The 17,007-nt window shown below is 43.3% G+C and overlaps 1 protein-coding gene across 1 annotated transcript in view; it reads left to right on the top strand.

The window, feature by feature from the left end:
• Positions 1-17,007, top strand: part of LOC149468421 (uncharacterized) — a 90,377-nt gene that overhangs the window by 21,422 nt on the left and 51,948 nt on the right. Inside the window, exon 6 of the mRNA XM_089670234.1 lies at positions 2,212-2,301. Coding sequence (XP_089526360.1) covers positions 2,212-2,301 — 90 coding nt within the window. The remainder of the gene's footprint in view (positions 1-2,211; positions 2,302-17,007) is intronic.

The raw sequence follows: 17,007 nt of genomic DNA on the forward strand, positions 1-17,007 counted from the left end.
TAAACCAATACAAACAGAGCAAATCGGAACAATTACTTAAGCAGGGCTTCTACAATGCGTACACAAAATATCACTACACCTCCCAGTAAAGGAAATGTACAGTTAAATAGTACATGAATGACATGGCCTTGGCTAAATGATTAAAAATTGCCAGTCACTTGATGTCCACTTCAGTAGTTGAAACCACCACTGTGCATTTAAGTGAGCCACACTCCCCTCTTGTCACCTAACTCACCACCAGTATTTGCCTCTAATTTTACTGATCAAATAAATCAGCTAAATTTTCCAATCACAGTGCTGGTTTCATCTATGGTTAGCAATCTCCACTCATATCATCTGTGCTAAAACTCAAAACAAAGAAGACAAAAAATTTCTTATAGTGTAATCCCATTCAAAATCTTTGTTAAAAACCTGCCCCTTAAAATAACATTCACAAGATTACTAAACATATTTGCTTATCATTCATATAGTCTGGTTCCGACCGTGTGTTCAAAATACAAGCCGCATCTCACCGCACTACCTGGATCGACGTCAACGTCACTTCCAGTTGCCACTCTGACGTCACTTCCTATCGCCATATAGTCACTCCTTGACATTTCATCCTTCCGATACCCTCAGAGGAAGTCAGAAGGACGAAATGTCAGAGCGTGACTATACAACAAGATGCGGCCACACATTTCTTTCACTGGGAGGTGGAGGCATAGTGGTAATTTGTCAAAGAATTGTAGAAGCACTGCTTGAGTAATTGCTGAAATTTGCTCTGTTATTGGTTCGTCATAGCAGGATACCCACATTCCTAAAATTTGTGACACATTGGGGTTGATATACTAAAACTGATGCACTGAGGATATGGTGCTGTGCATAGTAACCAATCAGCGTCTAATGTCAGCTTGTGCTTTATGCATTTCACTTTATATTTTGGCCCATCCATTGTTAGCTGCTGTACATCAAGATAACCTATGATTAGGGTGTGGGTAGAGCCCCGCACAGCCATGCTCTTTTCAAAAAGTGACAGCAGTTGAAGGAAGAAGTACCCTTGTCTGCAGTTGCAGGGGGAGGGGGGGAATCAGGGATAGAGGCAGCAGGAGCTGAAACATGTTACATGTTCCACCCTAAATACAGATGGATCATGTAACATGTTCCAAAGGTGAACTTGTCCTTTAATGCCATGACTGTCAATGATTATAATAAATACACAGGCAGTTGCCGGAATATTAGGTATAGTTTTCATGTACAACTTTCTTTATAGGCTGCACTCAAACTCTAACATAGAGTACATAAAAATAATGTTTTCGATGACAGTGTTGAGAGCAGGGGCGGACTGACCATTTGGAAACTCAGACACTGCCCGAGGGCCCGGGGTCAGTAGGGGGCCCCATGAGATGCCACTGGTACCTTTTTCATAGGCTTTTTTGAGTTTGGGCAAGGACACAGGGGCCCCATGATCCCTTATTGCCCGGGCGCCCCATGAGTTGTCAGTCTGCCCCTAGTTGAGAGTGTCCAAAATTTCTACTGAGACTGTAGGAACAAAGTACTCATGCACATTAGGGGTGGTGGGGGAGGTTGCAGGGTCAAGTCAACACAGAGGCAGAAGAGGCTACCACCTAAGGTGGTAGTTGCGCGCAATGAATCAGGAGTTCTGACAGCTGCTTTGAACACAGAGGTTGATTTTATTAAAGGCAAAGAAGTTGTTAATTTGGCAATGTGAACTTTTACTTTGCTAGGAAATTTTTCTTCTAGCTCAGTGAATGACATGAAACTCTGCTGATTCATCCAATCATGTGCAAGCAAAAATATGTTTCTTTTTATCATTTTTCTTCCATGTGATTGGGTATTTTTTTGGTGAATTGAATTTTCACGACACTTGTACTATTAGCTAAAGCTGCAAAGTGATCAAGCTCTCCTTCATTCATAATCAAGAAATTTTATGCAAAGTATCGATATTTAATCTGCACTTTATGCCAGTTAAAGCAACGCTGCAAAAGTTTAAAAAATACATTAAATTAATTAAGGAATTTCCACATACAGTAACCTCTTTTAAATCCTTATTTATCACTAATTGTTTATACTGTATTAATTCCTTTATCTCCCTTTTTCCTTAGCTTTTGTCTATGTTTTATTACTTGCATTTGCTGTATGTTTTTAAAAAGATGTCTCTATTTCATTTGCAAATAACATGGCCATGCTCTTGTCTATATTTGTATTGTACAGATATAAGCATATTTCAAAAAGCTGAGCAAATTGCAGCTGCCAGAACTACAGTTTTAGTTCATCATATGTATAATTCAGTTTTTCCTGCAGGTATAGTATGAATGTTTTTCTGTATAAATGTTTTTCTGTTACTCATAATTGAAGTTAAATTTGAAACTCATTGAGCTACTTCATATGGGCATGTTTACGTATCATCAGCTGTTGGTTTTTGGCAAATTAGTTCTTAGGAGATTTAGTGGTGAGAATAATTTGAAAAGACAAAAATATGGTCTACATCAGTGGTCTCCTAACTGCGGCCCTGGGGCCGGATGTGACCCTTTGCTTGCCTTCATCCTGCCCTTGAGGCATTATTCCTGCCACTGACAACAAAAATGGGGCACTATTATTCCCACTGACACCAACTATTTCTCCCCTAATACCAAAGATTGGACATTGCTTACTCCCATTGGGCATAGTCTGGCCCCCCTAAAGTCTGAAGGACAGTAAACTGGCCCTTTCTTTAGAAAGTTTGGAGACCCCTGGTCTACATGTCGCTGACTCCTAACTTTAACATGATCCTTAAACTGCCCTAACAGTTAAAGGAAATCTATGATCAAAGCATTATTATTATTATTATTATTACTACGAGTTTATATAGCGCCAAAGGGTTTGCTCAGCGCTGTACAATAGGGGGGACAATACATGGCACAGTACAACAACAACAAACAACGTACGAGGGGTAAGAGGGCCCTACTCTTACGAGCTTACAATCTAGGAGGGAGGGGGTAAAGGTACAGTAGGAAGTGGCTGAGGGGGATGAAGTGGTGGGAGGAATGAGGGAGGATGGCCGTTAGGTGAGGGTGGGGTAGGCTTCCCTGAAGAGATGGGTTTTGAGGGAGCGCCTGAATGTGAATAGGGAAGGCGACAGTCTGATGGATTGGGGCAGTGAGTTCCAGAGGATGGGGGAGGACCTGGAGAAGTCCTGCAGTCGTGCATGGGAGAAGGAGACCAGGGAGCAGGATAGAAGGAGGTCCTGTGAGGAGCGAAGGGTACGGGTAGGGTGGTACTTGGTGATCAGGTTGGTGAGGTAGTCAGGGGCAGTGTTGTGAACGGCTTTGTAGGTCAGGGTTAGGAGTTTAAATTTGATGCGTTGGGCAATCGGGAGCCAGTGGAGGGAGAGGCAGAGGGGGGTGGCAGAGGTGGAGCAGGTAGTGAGGTGGATGAGTCTGGCAGCTGAGTTCAGGATGGTCTGGAGCGGGGAGAGCCTGCACTTGGGTAGGCCAGTGAGGAGGGAGTTGCAGTAGTCAACTCGTGAGATGATGAGGGAGTGTACTAGAAGTTTAGTGGTGTCTGGGGTGAGGAAGGAGCGTATCTTGGCAATGTTGCGAAGATGGAGCCTGCATGTGTTTGTGAGTGATTTGACATGCGGTTGGAGGGAGAGGTTCACGTCAAGAATGACGCCAAGGACTTTGGCTTGCGGGGCGGGAGTGATAGTGGAGTTGTTGGTGATGATGGATAGGATGGGGGGGGGTGTTGGCAGGGGGAAAGATAAGGAGCTCGGTTTTGGAGAGGTTGAGCTTGAGGAAATGTAGCGACATCCAGTCTGAGATGTCATTTAGGAGGTGAGTGATGCGGGAGGAGATAGTGGGGGTGAGGTGAGGGGTGGAGAGGTAGATTTGGGTGTCGTCAGCATAGAGGTGATAGTTGAAGCCGTGAGATTGTATGAGTTTGCCCAGGGAGGAGGTGTAGATGGAGAAGAGAAGCATGCACAATGAATTGTAATAGCAATATGAACAATAGTTAAAACACAGCAAATTGTGAATTCTTGCACTGGGGTTGGACTCAGCAGAGGCTAGGATGACAATATAAATATCTTGGAATATGCACTCCTTGCTGCCCTCAACGGACCGGGGTAGTCCAAAATCACTGAATGCAAAAGAAAAACAAAAAGAGGGCGCACCGGCCTAGTGCATTATCATAAATAATATATTTAATGAAAGAATAAAAAGTAGGTATCATACTTACAATAGACATATAAAACACAGGTACATCACAATGAACAGTGGTGTTCAATCCATATAGCATCTGAGTCCACAACAATGGGCTATGAGGAAGAGGCTGAGTCCTCGAAACGCATTAGCCAGTTGGTCATCCAGGGTTCCATTGTTGTGGACTCAGACATGGATTGAACAGCACTGTTCATTGTGATGTGCCTGTGTTTTATATTTCTATTGTGAGTATGATACCTACGTTTTATCCTATCATTAAACATATTTTTTGCACTAGGCCAGTGCGACTAGAGGTTCAAGAGCAAGAACAAAAAGAGCAGGTGATAATGGGCATCCCTGTCTCATGCCCCTGGAAATAGGGAAAGATGAGGAAAAAAAAACTGCATATTTAACAGAGGCCGCAGGAGACGAATATAAAGCTGAGATCCAAGCCAAAAATGCGTCACCAAACCTCCACGTATATATGTCAAATACTCCCAAGAAAGCAAATCGAACGCTTTATAAATATCCAGGGATAAAAGAAACCCTGGTATCCTGCGGCGATGTAAGATATGAATGAGATGGATGACTTTACGGATGTTATCAGCAGCTTGTCGCCCTGGAACGAAGCCAATCTGATTTCAATGAATAAGTGAGAGTAGATACTTATTAATTTGGGTGCGCAAAACCTTTCCCAAAATCTTCAAGTCCACAGTGAGATCGGTCTGAAAGCTTGCGGTTCAAAGGCGACTTCTTAGGGATCATAGTAATATGCGCCTGAAGAGACTCCAAAGAAAGCCGGGAACCCTGCTTCAAAGAATTGAAAAAGGCCGTCAAGTGAGGAACCAGAACGGTGGCAAATTTTTTATAGTAGATCCCAGAAAACCCATCTGGACCTGGAGCCTTGGAGGCCTTCAAAGATTTGATGGCTTGTTAGAGTTCAGATTCGGAGATATCCGCATTCAGGGCATCTCGGGCTGCAACGGATAAAGAGGATAGGTGCAGCTCAGAGAAAAAACTATCAGCATGTTCAGCGACAAAGGTGTTTCGGTTTTTGGTAAAGAGAGGACAAAAAATCTGCAAATCTATGTGTAATCTTCACAGGGTCCGAGGTAAGGCCACCATCCCTCATTCAGAGTTGAACAGGTTTATGCGTGTGACCTAGCAAATTAAATTTTTTTGGCCAACATTGGCCCCAGTTTATTGGCGCTTGTATAAAACCTATGTCCAGCCCAACGTAAGGCCTTCTCAGCTTGTGTAGTGGAAAGAAGATCAAGTTCAGCAGCCACCACATCTGGAGATTCCTATTGGCCGTAGTCGGTTAGGCTTTCCAAGTAGCGTCTACCACGGCCAATCTCAAGGTCAATTCCAACTTTCTCTTCTCTCTGGCCCGTTTACTGGACGAGGCAATCTGAATCAAGTGACCCCTAATGGTGGCTTTGTGAGTCTCTCACAGAGAGACAGCTGAGGAAACAGAACCCACAAAATAGGATTGAATGTGCGAAAGAACCTGGGAGCAAGAAGCCTGAGTGGTGAGCAGGGATTCATTGAGTCTCCACAGAAAAGAGGGCTGAGCCATACAATGAAAAAACCAACGGGTCATGATCAGACAAGGGTGAGGTCAAGATGACAATCTTTTGAATTAAAGATAAATGTTGGAAGGAAATGAAAATGTGATCTATTCTACAAAAGCTCAGGTGTGGGGACAAATAAAAAGTGTATTCCCGTGACGTAGGATGCATTTCCCGCCAGACATCAACGAAACCATAAACTTGCAGCGTATCACGCAATTTAGATTCCTGAGAAAGGTCGTGGCTAGGGGTCCCTCCCGTCGGGTAACGGTTATCGAAAGAGGAATTAAGAGCAACATTCGAATCGCCCAGCAATAAGAGAATACCACGTTGCTGGAGCAAAATCACCTTCAACAAGTGAGAAGGTGCATACTTTTTCTATCCCATCAATAAGTAGCTGGAGGCCCTTTCTAGAGCTCCATTCTTGCTGGCAGGTACTGCTCTTCACTCTAATTTAACTGTGACTTTGATTTGTTAAACATGTACCTCTAAGGCATTTATGTTTCAATATTTTTATTGAATTTTTCAGGGAAAAGGAGAACAATGGAATAAGACATTGTTCATTCATACCATAATGCAATAAAATAAAACATTGTATATTTGAGCAGTGTAGTCGTTATTCCACTCTTTAGGCAATGATGAAGTTGGTCTTAATTAGCTATATCATCAGAGGTATTTATATATGAATGAAAAACTTTGGTGAGGGGTTGGGATGTTAGGGGGATTATTGGTAGGGGAGATGGAGGAGAGGGGGGGAAAGGGGGGGGGAAGGTATAACTAGGTGGAGAAGGATGTACCAGTCAGGGGGTGGTGTTTTTAAATGTTGAGTGTTATCAGGGTTGTACAGAGCATTTTGGGTGACTTAACCATCGGGTCCATTTGTGGTTGAATTTAAGGAGGGAGGAAGTGTTGATTGCAAATTTTTCTCCATTTCGCATTGGAAGTTGAGGTCTGTAATCAGTGAGGTGATTGAGGGGGCGTTTTTTGAGTTCAATAGTCTAGTGATGTTTATTTTGGCAGCAAAGAGAATGTGGGTGATAATTGTGCGAGAGTGAGAGGGAAATTTTTCAATCTCGGTATGTAGGAGTGCTAATGAGGGATTCGGGGTAATCACAATTTTGGTTATGTCAGATATTAGTTGGAAGGTAGTATTCCAAAAGGATCTAAGTGATTTACAAGACCACAGGATATGTTTAGTTGAGCCTGTTTCTCCGCATTGTCTCCAGCATGCAGGGGAGTGTTTTGGATAGAGAGAGAGAGTTTGACCGGAGTCAGATACCATTGGTGGAGTATTTTTGGGTATGACTCCCAGTGGGAGCTACATCGGGTAGCTTTATATGTATTTTTGAAAGCATTTTCCCAGCATTGTGAGGTTATTGGTTCTGGTAGGATTTTTTCCCAGTTGGTAAGAGAGGTAGTTTGTAGCGTGAATTGTAGGTTAGTGAGGTAGGTATAAAAGGTAGAGATGCCTTTACCTGGGTATTTAGATTGGGTAAGAAAAAGGTATGCTGTAGATGGTAATTTGGTAGTGTGAGGTATTATTGTTTGCAGGCAGTGAGTAATTCTTAGGTATGTGAAGTTTTCAGATATAGGTAGATTATATTTTGTTTGAAGAGCATGAAAAGGGCATATAGATATGTTGGTATAGAGGTCTGAAATATTAATTACCGTATTTTTCGCTCCATAAGACGCACTTTTTTCCCCCCAAAAAAGGGGGGAAAATGTCAGTGCGTCTTATGGAGCGAATATGGAGCGGCTGGTCCGGTATTTCCACCGCCGCCGTGTCAGAATACCGGGACGGCTGCTCAGCTCTGCAGCAGGACCTTACCTGTTCCTCGGTCCAGCGCTGCACAGTCTTCCCGCGCCGGCTTCTTTAGTGTAGGATCTCGGCTGGACAGCCGGGTGCCCAGTGCACATGCGCGAGAAGCGCTGCACTTTGTGAATGGTACAGCGTCTTCTGGGACACATGACAGGTCCCAGAAGGCGTCGGACCAATCACAAAGTGCAACGCTTCTCGCGCATGCGGACTGGGCACCCGGGTGCCCACACTAAAGGGAGGACAACTCCGCGGAAGTGGGAGCGGGTACCTGTCAAATTCAGGTACCCACTCCCCCTCCCTCCCCAAAGGTCAGCAGTTTCTTAGTCATCCCCTGTACTGTCTGCAGTCTCTGGTCATCCCTGTACTGTCTGCAGTCTCTGGTCATCTCCTGTACTGTCTGCAGTCTCTTAGTCATCTCCTGTACTGTCTGCAGTCTCTTTGTCATCTCCTGCACTGCCCGTAGTCTCTTGATCATCCCCTGCACTGTCCGCAGTCTCTGGTCATCTCCTGTACTGTCCGCAGTCTATGGTCATCCCCTGCACTGTCCACAGTCTCTTGTCATCTCTTGTACTGTGTCCGCAGCCTCTGGTCATCTCCTGTACTATGTCCGCAGTCTCTGGTCATCTCTTGTACTATGTCCGCAGTCTCTGGTCATCTCCTGTACTGCGTCCGCAGTCTCTTGTCATCAACTGTACTGTGTCCGCAGTCTCTGGTCATCTCCTGTACTATGGCTGCAGTCTTTGGTCATCTCCTGTACTATGTCTGCAGTCTCTGGTCATCTCCTGTACTATGTCCGCAGTCTCTGGTCATCTCCTGTACTGTGTCCGCAGTCTCTTGTCATCTCCTGTATTGTGTCCGCAGTCTCTGGTCATCTCCTGTACTATGTCTGCAGTCTCTGGTCATCTCCTGTACTATGTCTGCAGTCCATTGGTTCAGAATATTTTTTTTCTTGTTTTCTGCCTCTAAAACCTAGGTGCGTCTTATGGTCAGGTGCGTCTTATGGAGCGAAAAATACGGTATGCCTTGTTTTGTCCAATGTGATAGTTCTAACGAGGGTATAAACAGATGTAGTAAATTAGTTGGAGTGGGGATTTGTTTGATGTCTTTGAAATTGGTGGACAGGAGGTCAGGCCAGGCTTGTAGGGAGGCTTGTATGCAGGGGTGTTTTATTTTGTGTTCTATGCGGTTGGTTGGTGGAATTAGGGTTAAATTTTGGGTTTCAGGGGGTAAAAAGAGAGGGTTTCCATTATGGACCAAATTTTTTCTTTCGATGGGTTCCACCAACAATACATTTGATCCAGGAGAGTCACGGTGTAGTAAGATTTGAGGTGTGGGAGTCCTGCTCCTCCTTTTGTTGTAGGGCGTATTAAGAGGTCTGTGGTGCATCTGGGCTTTTTCGAATTCCATAGGAATTTTGTGAAAATTGTTTGTAGGCTAGAAAAGAATGAGTTGGGAATTGTTATTGGAAGTGTACGGGATATGTATAGGATTTTGGGTAGAATAATCATTTTTAGGGTTGCCACTCAACCTAATTTGGAGAGTTCTGAAGTACAGAGTGTGGTTAGTTCTCGAGGAATATTTTCAAGTAGAGTTTTGTGGTTTGCGGAATATAGTTGATCCGTTGCTGGTGTGAGTTTGATACCTAAGTAAGGGATGTGGTTTGTTTCCCATGAGAAGGGGAATTTGGTTGCTAGTAGGGTTTGGAGATGCGGTGGAACGTGTAGGTTTAGTATGAAGGATTTGGGTTCGTTAAGTTTATAGTATGATACTATTGAGTAGTCATGGAGGTGTGAGCGAATCGTTTTAAGGGACGTTTTTGGGTTGGTTACCATCAGTATGATATCGTCTGCAAATAGGCTAATTTTGTGTTCTATGTTGAGATGCGTGATTCCTGAGAAAGATCGGTCTTCTCTGAGTTTGGATGCTAGGGGTTCAATAAGGAGTGTAAATATTATTGGGGAGAGTGGACAACCTTGTCTGGTGCCGTTAGAGATGTCAAAGGGGTCAGACAATGTGCCGTCTGTCAAAACTCTAGCGGATTGTTGTGAGAATAGTGATAAGATGGCGTTAAGCATCCAGCCTGTGATACCAAATTTTTGGAGAGTGAGTTGCATAAATTGCCAATGTATCCGGTCGAATGCTTTTTCTGCATCCAGAGATAAGAGTAAGGAGGGGTATTTGGTGTTTTCTAAGTTGTGTATGAGGGAAATAAGTCTTCTGGTCGCATCGGGTGCTTGGCGACCTGGGATGAAACCTACTTGGTCTGGGTGGATAAGAGTGGGGAGGTATGGGAGAAGTCTTTGAGATATAATTTTTGCATATAATTTTATGTCAGTATTGAGTAGTGAGATTGGTCTGTAATTTTGGACAAGTTGAGGGTCTTTGCCGGGTTTTGGAATGGTCATTATAATGGATTGTAGCATGTCCTTGGGAAATGAGCTTGTTGCGGCGGCGTGGTTAAAGAGTTTGGACAGATATGGGGATACGTCTGTGGATAGATGTTTGTAGTATTCGTTAGTGTATCCGTCATTTCCTGGAGATTTGTTGAGTGGGAGTGTTTTGATGTTTGTTTCTATTTCTTTGGGGGAAATAGGGATAGAGATGGCGTCAAGTTGGCCCAGGGATAATAGGGGGAGGTTGGTCGTGTGGAGAAATTGTTGAATGGATGTAACTGTCAGTTGGGTGGTGTTTGTGTCATTTTTGAGGTTGTATAGGTTTTGATAATATTCTGCAAAGGTGTTAGCTATCTCTCGTGGGTTAGTGTGAAGGGAATTTGTAGACGGATGTTTAATTGAAGCTATTTTGGATTTTAAACATTTTTGTTTTATTGTTTTGGATAATAGTGAGCTGGTTTTGTTACCTAATGACTAGAATTTGACTTTCATTTTTTGGAGATATAGATCATATTTGTATAGTTGGAGGGATCTTAGTTTGTTTCTGTCTGCAGTGAGGGATGCGGAGGTTGCTTGGTCTGGGGATTTTTTGTTTTTTTCCTCGTTTGATTTAATGGATGCGAGGAGTTTGTCTATTTGTTGGGTTCTATTTTAGGTAATATGGGAATTTAATTGAATCAAAATACCTCTCATGTATGCCTTATAGGTTGACCAAAGAATGGATATGGAAATATCAGGTGTATCGTTAAGTAAAAAAAATGTCTTGTGGGCATCTAGTATTTGTTGTTTGTAGTCACGATTTTTCAACAAAGTCGCATTCAGACGCCATATTCGGGGGGATCTTGGAATGTTGTATGCCATCAAGGGAGATGGTGATTGGAGCATGGTCTGTCCATGTAATAGTTCCGATCTTGGAGGAAGTGACATGTTGTAGGGTCCATTTGTCAGTGATGAAGAAGTCGATTCTGGAGTAGGAAAAGTGGGATGGAGAATAATAAGTATAGTCCTTTTCTGTACTGTGTTGACATCTCCAGATATTGTAAAGGTCATTGGAATGAAGAAATTGGTTAAGGGACTGTTTTGAAGCTCTTTTTTTTGATGAAGAGTCCAGAAGAGGGTTGCGATGATGGTAAAATCTCCACCGATGAGTATTCTGCCTTTTCTATGTTGAGCGATGATGGAATTAAGTTTGTTGAAGAATTGGAGTTGGTTGGTGTTGGGACCATAGACGTTCACCAGTGTGTATGGAGTATCGCTGATTTTGCAGATTAATATGTGGTAGCGTCCCTGTGGGTCTGATATTTCAGAGATGAGTTGGAATTGTAGGGAGTCTTTTACAGCTGTAATGAAGCCATTTTTCTTTTTGGGATTTGTTGCCATGTACATTGTGGAGAAGTGGAGAATGTTGAGTTTAGGAATTTTGGATAACGCAAAGTGGATCTCTTGTAGGAATAGAATATCAGGTTGTATGGAGCGGATTTCTCTTGAGAGCAAAAATATTTTGAAAGGGGAGTTGAGGCCCCGGACGTTTAGCGAGGTTATAGTAATCATATTGTTGGTAGTAGATGGGTAGAATCTCGTTGCAGTGGTGCTTCAGGAATTGTGAAGATGTGCATTGTTCCGCTTGACGGAGGTGGTGGACCGTTGAGTATGTAGTTTACTGGGTTTGGGTTGGTCTTGGTTGTAGTGAGAGTGTTCACTTGTGTAAGTGGGTTCGTTGAGAGGGGTGATGTTGGCGACTGCTGACTGGAAGGTTGGGGAAAGAACAGGGGTAAAAAGGACCTGTAAAAAACACAGGTAACATGTGTAGCAAAAACAGCTACTGTAGACTGAGGAGGCACGGATAAGCATGACTCACACGGGAGCTCATGCTTGAGATGAACTTGAAAGATTAACATATTCGATCTAGGGCCGATCGCCAGCTTATGCTTTGGTGAGGCCCAGGGTATTGGGCTAGAAGAGAGTAGATTTTTGTGTGGGTTTATGACCATTCTGCTTCCATCCGTTGTGGCCTGTTGGGTGTTGGTTGGTGGGAGTCCACTGGAATGATGTTCCACGTTTTCAGTAACTCGATGCCTTCTTCTAGAGATTTGATTGTGTAAAATTTGCCTTGGTGTTTGACATTTAGCTTTGTGGAAAAGCCCCACTGGTATCCAATCCCATGGTTCCGTAAAGCTTTAGTTATGGTGACAAGCTTTTTACGGTTCTTCTAAATCTGCCAATTTGAGATTGATTTGTTCAATGTCATCTGTATGATCTGTGTGGGCATCTATGAGGTCATTGTGTGTGGTACACATTTCTCCTAGTTTGTTCTCAATATGGCGGATGCGCTTCTCATGCATTTGAACCGTATTTGAGATTTGCGATAATGATGTCATCATGTCATTATATAGTGTTTGGCGCAGAGATAGGAGCATGTTTTTCATGGCAATCTCTGTGATAGGCTGGTCAGAGGCAGGGTAGGATTCAATTAAAGATGGAGCGCTTTCTGTCAGAATTGCGGCTGGTGGGGATGACTGTCTGTCAGGGGGTGATCCTGTGTCCAGGCTGGGCCTGGATTTAGCAGGGCTACTAGATGTGGGGTACAGGGGGGGAGACAACTCACCCGGGTCCCCTGGGTACAAGGATCTCCTCAGCCTGGCATCTGGGCGATATGCTGTCTGTGATCCTGTGTTCTCCTCCTGCTGTGCTGTGAGACCATTTGCTGTGCAGCCAGCGCCATCTTGGGAGCCTGAGGAGATTGCAGGGAAGAAACTAGTCATTTTCCCTGAATTCCCTGGGGTCTTGCGGTGGTGGGTCATTGCCCATTCGTATGGCGAAGGGTAAGAGAGCAGTTGGCATTGGTTTGATTCCCTGGGGTCTGAGTGTGCCGCTGTCAGGCTGGCGGGAGGACGGAGCTCTCCTCACTGAGCATCCATCTCCAGAGCCGGCCGCGCATGTGCCCCCCTCTAAGGCTTTTAGAAGAGTTCTGGTTACTATTGTGGTTGATCCCTTGGTCATGGAATGTTTGGAATAAATTGTTTTAGCCCCAAACCCCAGTGTTGAAGGGTTGTTAAATGTTACCCTTTTCTCTTCCTGCATGAATCTAACTTCAGTCCACATGTGGAGAGCAATTTGGTACTGGACTGCAGAGCCTGCTTCTAAGAACAATTTACTCTGCATGGCCTTCAATGGGCCAATACCTCTTCTGGTCTGCACTGAATGCCATCATCAAAACACCACAGGCAGCAAAAACACCCACTTTCTTCAGTTAAAGGCTTATCCAGGCACTCTCATTTATCCAGTTTCACTTTAGACCTCTATAACTCAACTATCTGTTTTTGTGGGACAATTCATTTTCGGGACAGGCCAATTCCTCTGGCATCATGTACCAGGTTGTTCCTGGCTTCATGGCTCAGGAGTCTGGCCATTGTTTTGAGCAAGTCCTCCTTTCCATCTTTTGGAGGATCCTCAAGACAGATACCAGGCCATTGGACTGGGAAGGAGTACTGAGCACTCTTTCTGTGCAGAGAACTGGGGCATGGGTGGAATCTCATCTCCTGAACAACATTCTGGAGCTTCAGGTGATTTGACTGTCTTTGCAGCACTTGCCTACTGGATGGTCATCTGATTTAGATCCAGTCAGACAACACCACAGCATCGGCATACGTCATGAGCAACCAGAAAACTTCCCACAGAAAGAAAGGGGTAGAGTAGATCCTGACCTGAGAAGGACTTTGTGTTTAACCTTTGTCCTTCATTTATGTCCCAGGTATGGACATATGGCAGGTAGACATGTGCACACCATAGATTTTCGTTTAGTTTCAGATGCATTCATTAATTGAAGAATTTTGTGTCATATGCATTTGTTAATTGACCTGATTCAATTCTCAGAATTCATTTTGTATCTATGGTATTTGTTTCACTTCATTTGGAACAGCTGGCTGTGTGGGTGGCCTCTGCATCCTTAACCACTTCCTGTCCGGACACTTTTACCTCCTTCCTGTCCAGGGCAATTTTCTGCTTTCAGTGCTATCACACTGCGGTCATGCAACACTGTACCCATATGAAATTTTTACCATTTTTTTGAGACAGATAAAGCTTATGTTGGTGGTATTTATTCACCTCTGGGATTTTTATTTTTTTTTTGCTATGTAAATGAAAAGTCGAAAAAATTTTTAGTGTTTTTCTTATAAAATTTCTTATAAAAACAAAAAAGTGTTTTTCTTATAAAATTTTGCAAATAAATAATATTTCATCATAAATCTTGGCCAAAATTTATTCTGTTATCTTTTTAGTAAAAAAAAAAAAAAAAGCCAAATTAGTTTAAAACCAAAAATTATAATTTTTAAACATTTTTTTTACATTTTTATTTTTTTTTTATATTTTTATATTTATATTTTATATTTGTTACATACTGTCACCCTAGCAGTACAGTGTCACCATGGTGACATTGTACTACTTGTGGGGGGTGATGAAGAATTTTTTTTTTTTTACACTGATTGCTTTTAGGATGTAAAAGCAATTATTTCTCTTTCTCTCTGTCTGCATTCTTTCAGCCATTGAGAACTACTGAGTGAGCTGTGATTGGTCACAGCTTGTCACATGGTACAAGGCTGTTGTGAATAGCCTTGTACCATGTGACCTCTGTGATCATTCACAGATTTCACATGTAGAAGGCAATGATGTCACAAGTGACATCTTGCTTACTACTTTGCATGTGATCACTGATTGGCCAATCAGTGATCACATGATCAGGACCTTGTACAGAGGTCCCATCCGACGATCGGTGTTTCACTGTGTCCACAGGACACAGCGGGCACCGGATCCCAGGGAGCGCGCACAAGCAGGGTGAGGGGAGGTTGTTTATAAATGACCACTCGACCCTGCAGTGCCACTGTCTGGCCGTTTTTTATACAACGGCCGGATGGGAGGTGGTTAACAACCCTTATTCATCTGCTGTCAGCGGGATTCCTCACTGACAGCAGAATATAAACAACACAAGTGCTGGTATTAAAATAATAAAAAACAGCATGACCCCCCCCCTCCCCCCAATCCATACCAGGCCCTTTGGTGTGGGGTCCCCTCCAAAATCCATACCAGACCCTTTTCCAAACATGCTGCTCAGCAGGTCAGGAAAGGGGGGGATTAGCAAGCGCCCCACCCTCCTGAACCAAACCAGGCCACATGCCCTCAACATGGGGGGTTGCTTTGGGGGTAACTGGGTGACCCTGCCCGCATGTTTACTTACCGGAAAGTGGCTGTCATTCGGCAAGTGTCTCTCAGTGGGACTGGTCATGTTTGTACTCTAGCCTGAAAAGACTCTTGGCAGATTCTTTACGGGTTCTTTCAGATCATCTGGATCTTCTGTCTCAAGGACTGATTTACCATCCTGCTTCACAAGGCAGGCTTTAGGGGCCCAGGTTATGAAACATGAGAATCCCATAATGCGCACAGCTAGGACTTCAAATTCTAGCAAGATCTATCATTGTATGTGGAGGGCATACTTCATTTGGCGTGAGTCTAGGGTCTTCCTCCATAAGAGATTCTTTGTGGGACAAATTCTCTCCTTCCTGCAGATGGGTTTTGGACAGCATTTGTCACTAAGGGCCAGATCTCTGCTTTTGCTATCGTGCTTCAGAGATCATTGGCTCTTCATTTGTTGATTATGAATTTTATCCAAGGTGTCTTCCATATGGCTTCCCCTGTTCATACTCCTGTGATTCTGGGGGATCTGAATCTGGTTCACTCAGCACTTCATAAAGTCCCCTCTGAACCCATCAGAAACATTCGTTTTGCTACTGTCACCCACAGGTGTTATTTATTGTAGCTATAAACTCTGTAAGTGTTTGAAATGGTGGCCTTATCCTGCAAAGAACCATTTTGGGTCTTGCACAAGGGCAAGGTGGTGTTATTGCCCAGAATTCATTAAGTGGATTTGTCTTTTAACCTCACCCAGAACACCTTTGTTCTGCCCCTCTGTTGTGTTCCAGTTTGTCATAGGGATTTACCTCAATTACCTGGATGTGGTACAGGATGTGAGATTGTATCTGTAAAAGTGCAGTGGCTTCCTATTCTACATCTCTAATTGGTTCAAACAGACTATTATTCAAGCTTATAGTCTCAAATATTGGTTTCTACCTTTTGCTCTAAAGGCACATTCTACTAGATACTATGAGTCCCTCTTGAGTTCTTTGGCACCAGGACTCTGTGTCTCAAATTTTGCAAGGCTGCCACCTGGTATTCTGTTTACATGTTCTCTAAGTTCCAACAGGTGGACATTCAGGCCTCTTCTTATATCAGCTTCGGATGTAAAGTTTTTCAAGCAGCCCTCTGAGCTAAAGGCAAACACAGTTCTGTTTTTATTGGGCCGGTTAGTGTTTTCCTGATGCTGCCCACCCCTCAATTGCACTGTTTTAGGCTCCCCAAAAGCTTAAGGCATCTTGTGGTTCTCTCCATAAAATCCTTTTCTTGGAATCTATTGAAGGACACAGGTCCCATCCCTTTGTGTTTATAATAAATTCTCTTGGTATTGCTTTGCTATAAAAGGCAAACTGGTAGTAGGAGGAGTCACCCTGGCCTGGCCTACATTTTTTTCTTTACCAGTGTCTAATTCTCTTGTTGGCAGCAACATAATCCAAAGGTTTAACACTTCCTGTGTCCATCAATAGACTCCAAGAAAATGATTTTACAGTGAGTACACAAATCCTATTTTAGAGGTTGCAGTAATAGCAGTCATTTAGGTAAGTTTAATATTGTACACTTAATGAAATAATTTGCTATAAAGCTTACTTGGTTGAGTTTATTTATTGTAATTCATCAATGTTGTCTCAAATTAGGTTACAGGGCTATTCCTAACATCAGACAAGGTAAAATCAGTATTTCAGGAGCATTTTCCCAATTGTGACTGAATTTGGCTCCCAACAATCACCTCTTAACAAATAACCATCTATATTAATAAGCCTGAAACATCAGTTCTCCAGCGTCCGCTACTTAAGACCTTCAGGGGGTTGGTAGGATGGGAGGAGAGTAAACCGAGCTTATGGAGAGGTCCTAGCAAAGATACT

This window comes from Staurois parvus, unplaced genomic scaffold (genome assembly GCF_062004578.1).
Source record: "Staurois parvus isolate SC_StPar_1 unplaced genomic scaffold, SC_StPar_1.0 ptg000087l, whole genome shotgun sequence".
NCBI lineage: Eukaryota > Metazoa > Chordata > Amphibia > Anura > Ranidae > Staurois > Staurois parvus.